Raw genomic sequence first — 5,700 nt, 5'->3', positions numbered from 1 at the left:
CAGGAAGGCGCTGCGATAGTACCTGCGCTATTGACAAGGTGTACTACTGCACGGTCGCGATCGCGGTCGTTAAGAGAGGGCTCATAACCTGATGAGGGAGTATTTTGTGATAAGGGCGTTGTTGTATTGAAGCTATCAGAGCGGGGCGATATCTACAGTGCGCTAGTGCGGGAGCTAATCAAATGAGCTGACTAATGAGAGCACTGCCTGTGCGGACAACTGTCCAGTCCTTCTGCCTTTGACAGGCAGTCTTTGACGTCCCTCAATCCAAGCTGTCGGAAGAACTCAGCATGCTTCTGGCGCACAAGTATCTTGGTGAGTCTATCGGCTGGCATGAGATTGGTAGGCTTCCACTGAACTGATATACGTCCATCAGCCACCTCCTGTCTCAGCCAATGGTGGGGACGTCCACATGTTGTAATCGCGTGAACAGCTTGTCCTTGTTCTTGGTGACAACACCCAAAGTCTGCAGGTTGTAGCAGTAGATTGTTGGTACCATCTTTAGGTCAAGCTTGATGTGATTGAATAGTTGATTCCAAGCTTGTAGCTCACTGGCTGCTGTTGATAGAGCTAGCAGCTCTGCCTCAGTGGTTGATTTTGTGACTGAACGTTGGAGTGTTGCTTTCCAGTCGATAGGCATGCCGTACAGCATGAACAGATATCCCTGAGAGCTGCGTCGGGTCGACAGGTCATCGGCAAAGGCTGCAAGTAATTATGGCAACCTCAAGAAACGGTACGAAGATATGGCTAGACAGCAGGGCGCGGAGATAGAAGTGAAGAAGCTGTTGATCGCACCCAAGCATCTTGATACTGAACGTGTTAAGTCTCTTATGGCTGTCGCGAAAGATGGAGAAGCGCCGCTGTACATTCAGGTTAGCTGGTGCCAATGCTCGCTTACAATGCGGCTACTAATGGCAAGTATAGACTCTTGTCAAAATCATACGGGATATTGCCATCCAATCAGGTGGCATGGGAACTTTTGATTATGCAAAACTGAAAGCAGAGCTTGATGCACAGATGTTCTCCAAAAAACAGAATCAGCCTCTGAACTTACGGATCAATCTCCTTGAAAGCTTTCTCGACCACCAGCCAAAGCCAGACCCGTTCGCAGATTCAACGCAGAAGCAGTGGTTGCCGAGCCCAGACTACCTCATCGGTGCACCTGGTAAGCTGGTGATCGTGGATTTAACGGACCCCGTGGTAGACGTTGACTCTGCTTGTGTCTTGTTTGATACATGCCTCTTGATTTTCGTAGCGCAAACAACTTGCGGAAAGATCATCGCGCTTGACGAGGCACACAACTACCTAATCAACGAGAACATGGCAGCGAAGCAGTTTACTGGCAAGCTACTAAAGAGTATTCAAGAGCAGCGTCATCAGGGCACGCGTATCGTCATTGCAACACAAGAGCCAAGTCTGGACACCGCTCTACTTGACCTATGCAGCATCATCATGGTACATCGCTGCAGTAGTCCAGCCTGGTTCGCAGTCTTGAAGAAGCATGTTGCGGGTCTGTACCTCAGCAGTGATGGGATTGAGGAAGATGGCAAGAAGGTCCCGACAAGTATTGATGAGCGGGCGTTATTTCGGCAGATTGTGAAATTGAAGTTGGGTGAGAGCTTGCTCTTCTGTCCGATGGCTGCGGTGGACTTCAACAGCGGCGAGCTGCAAAGGATGGCGGACCAATTTGTGAGGTTTAGAACGAGGCAGCGCATCACTGCTGATGGAAGCCGGACTCGGCTTGCTAATGGTGCATGAGATGGAAAGGGGACATGCCGGCTGACGTGGGCTTGTACTGTGTACTGGAGTAGCCCATGTTTCTATTGTAAAAAGCTACTCCAACGACAAATATAGACTTTGTCACAGTTTAGACTACGTGAGGAGAAGACGACTATATACTGGCCCTGGAGGTCGCTATTCCAGAACAGTATATACCAGGGTAATAGGGTCTCAACCGAGACCACAACATATTTAAAAACACACAAAATAGTGCAATACAACCTCAGTTCAATCCTGCAATATTTCCGCACATGCGTACGGATCACTGACGATCCCCAACAGACTTTCATTCGTTACTTGAGTTCGGTGAGCTTTACGTAAAGGGAGAAGTTAAGGGTTGTACTAAGGCAATATTTCATAGAGCAACGAACGGTTTACCTGTTTTAAAACCAGTTTCATCAAATTGTAGGTGTATGCCGTACTCTGCCTTCACACTCTGTACAAGGTCAAACCAGGGCCTAATAACCCCTGGGTTGCTGCAAAGCACTCTTTGGCGATCGAGGCTGTTGATTAAACTGAGACTTAAGCTCAGACTTGGAACGGATGAGGGTTGTAACCCAGTTTTCGTCAACCTTGCCTCCTCTGCGTGCTGCAAGCAGTTGGTTGGCAATATCTCTAACAACACTCAGTGTAGGCACAAAGCTCATATTGCCAGACCACTCAGGGAAGCCTGTGCATAGCCACCAATAAGTGTTGCGGTATCGGTTGGTCCGTACAGTGCCTGACTATACCCCTGACCACTACCCTGGACTAGTGTGTTACAGGTCAGGTATATAGTCGTCTCCTCCTAGCTAGAGAGCAATCCAGCGCGGTATTCCATCGACCCGATAGTCCTACGTTATCGTTTGCCGTAGCTATTAGTATTCTACAGTGGTCCACACCGCTACAATAAGGGAGTTTATGCTCTGCACGATTGTTTCATACTCAATCTGTTGCGGTAGAACCTGAGTGATCAGTGCGCATGTGTGGAAATATTGAAGGTTTGAACTGAGGTTATACTGTACAGTATTGTATCGAACAGTATGTATAGGTGGGTAGTTGTAAACGCCGCTAGTGTGACGTGGCAGTCACTCTCATAGCAGGTGAGGTACGACAGGCAGGGGCACCCTAAACCGTGACACAATCCATTTCACCCAAGCCGACCAAAGGACTGGACTCCAGCACCTATTAGAGTCCGCAAGGTTGACAAGCTCGAAAGGGTCCTACAATCGCGAAGTAAATCAAGAAAGCTATGGTTGAATGGGATTCACATCAAAAGCATGGTGGCAGTATTCGGATTGATAACGGCCTATGGGTCAGTTATAACCAAATTGATAACTGAGCAGCGGACCGCTGGCGAACAATAAATTCTATCATTATTGCATTCTAGAGCTCGAGAAAGTGCAGATGGCGGTGATAGCATAGGGGCAGAAGGCAATGCGGTTTATGAGGCCACCGACTGGAAGGTGCTGGTAAGCTCTTGATCTTGAGATGGAAGAAGTTAAGCATTGTACTGCCGTTGTGACGGTTTATGGAGTGAAGAGGTCATGTCTGCCACGTGTGCTGGTGCAGTGCTCTTGCCTGTTCCAACAGCACTTTCTGGCTGCACGACAGATACGTCATGTAAACAGACCCCGCTGGGTGTCGAGACAGAACACAGAACAACACACAACAGAAGATACTGATTTTACTGCTTCGCGCGGTTACCCCTGACTTACTGCCCTGCGCGGTTACACATTCACTTATTGCATTTACTGCAACAGCCGTTGTGTTATATGAAGCTACGAACAGTATATGTAGGTGAGGTACGACAGGGCACTAGTGCAGGAGAGACCTCAAACCGTGAAAACCCCCCAAAATTTCTTGTAGGTCACTCCAGAATCTCAACTTCACACTTGATGTGACGTTCTTGTCGAATATTGAGTTTACTGCCAAGGCGCTAAGGCCATGTGACGCCCTTTGCCATTGAAGTTTGCCGACTGTGACAGCGTGATTTGATCAATCGTCGCTTCATCCACCTTTTTCTTCCAGTCAGGCGTCATTTTGGAGGAGTAGTGCTGCCATAGGCGAGGGAGAAGTTGTACGTCTTGCGTACAATATTCCCTGATCTCATCAGACAGCGGACATGCATTGAATACCTTGTAGCTCCCTCCACGTTCGGGAGCGAACAATCAAGCCCCTTTTTCTTTGACATTCATCCACTCGTGCCGCTCTTTAGTCATCATAGATAGGCCCATTTCGATGCATTTCGCCGAGCCGTTGATATACTTTTTTGAGAATGAACGTGTGGCAAGCTCCCTGAGCTGGATGTCACAGATAAGATGTTGCAGTAGATGCAAATAAATGAAGGTGTAACCACGCAGAGCAGTAAGTCAAAGGGGAACCGTGCGGGGCAGTGAAGTCAGTATATATTGTGTTCTGTTGTTGTTCTGTGATTGTCTCTCACCCGGCAGTCCTCAGGGTCTTTTTACATGACGTATCTGTCGTGCAGCCAGAAGGTGCTGTTGGAACAGGCAAGAGCACTGCACCAGCACATGTGGCAGCCATGACCTCTTCACTCCATAAACCGTCACATAAGAATAACTGTGGCCCATGGCTGTAGGCATTAAAAGACTTTCCAAAGATTTTTTTGTTCCTAGCGACTCGCCCCGCGCTGCCCGCAGTTACATGCACACTGATAAATGCGTACTTAATTCTGCTCAATCTTTTTCAATGTGTGCAAGCTGATCTGTCTAGGTTGGCATTCTTCGCAGTGCAGTTGCGCCCCCGCTTATATAGATCCTCTACTTTTCAAAGTCCCTTGCTGTTGGCAGTGGATTTTGTCGCATCATGCATCTGCCACAATATAACTGTTCGATCGCAAGCGGTGACCGGCCGTCTTTTATCTGTATAATCTTGTCGAGCCTGGGGCTGAGGCACGGTCACTGGGCCAATGTGAGCCAACGTGAGCCACTGATGTGCCGAGAGCTGCTGGAAGGTCCAGTACTAGGTGCTTGGGGCAAGCACACCCTAAGCAGGGGGATATTGTCAGGCCTGGCTGATGATATAGTACTGTTTCGGCTAGAGCTCACCATCAGGGTGAGCTGTGATACCGTGTCCGTGCGCGTGATGGGCCAGTTCGCGTGATGGGCCACCCTGTTACAATCCTACATCCCACGATAGGACGACGGGCAATAAGTAACCACCAACCAAACACGGAAGCCTGGGGGAAGGTGCAGCAATACAAGGCCGCCCAGCCGGCGCCTAGGGATTTGCTCTCAACCGAGCTGACCCACGTGACGGAGCTCGTCAACGAGCAATGTCACGTGAGCGCTCGTCAACGAGCATGACATGATGCTCGTTGACGAACTGCAATCCATCCAGATTGGCCAGGACCAACTCTGCTCGTCGACGAGCAGATCTGGTGGACTGTATATATGTATGTAGAAACATAACCCTTATGGTTTGTGTTCAACCTCATCAATTAAGTTTGTCATTGGATCTCAACCAACCTTCAAGCTAGACAGATTGCCTGTACTACTCATTGTTACCCCAAGCCGTTGTTAGGTGTTTCACCCAGGCGACTTACCCTTACTGTTCCAGAACCAGAGCTCATCTTCAAGAACCAATCGAATAGTACTTACGAGCTTTGCTTAAAGTACAACTTCAACAGGTAACTCTTCTTGCACTAGTGTGTGTTGAAGTCGTGTCTTCAGCAAAGCTTGTAGACACTATTCGATTGGTTCTCGGGGATGAGCAGAGGTACAGAAAGCCGCCAGGGGTTGGTTATCACTGAGCGAGCTCGGAGCGGCATGTAAGAACCGTACCAACCGTTTCTTCCTCATACTACTCACACGATTGCTATCCGACTCCTAACCGATCCCTACCCTACTACCTACCGGTATCCCCCGAGCTACATCGAGCTGTTAGATATATAAGCAGGGCAGTGTACATAGTTATGGT

General features: G+C 48.8%; 1 protein-coding gene across 1 annotated transcript; it reads left to right on the top strand.

The window, feature by feature from the left end:
• Window positions 1–701: 701 nt before the first annotated feature.
• Window positions 702–1,758, top strand: BU25DRAFT_335190 (uncharacterized protein; the record flags this gene model as incomplete). The annotated part of the gene is made up of 2 exons (XM_033702577.1): window positions 702–872; window positions 925–1,758. Coding segments are annotated over 2 exons (1,005 nt in total), but the record flags the coding sequence as incomplete, so codon positions are not given.
• Window positions 1,759–5,700: the final 3,942 nt, after the last annotated feature.

This window comes from Macroventuria anomochaeta (assembly GCF_010093625.1).
Source record: "Macroventuria anomochaeta strain CBS 525.71 unplaced genomic scaffold BU25scaffold_7, whole genome shotgun sequence".
Classification (NCBI taxonomy): Eukaryota; Fungi; Ascomycota; class Dothideomycetes; order Pleosporales; family Didymellaceae; genus Macroventuria; species Macroventuria anomochaeta.
This window is presented reverse-complemented; position numbering and strand designations above follow the sequence as displayed.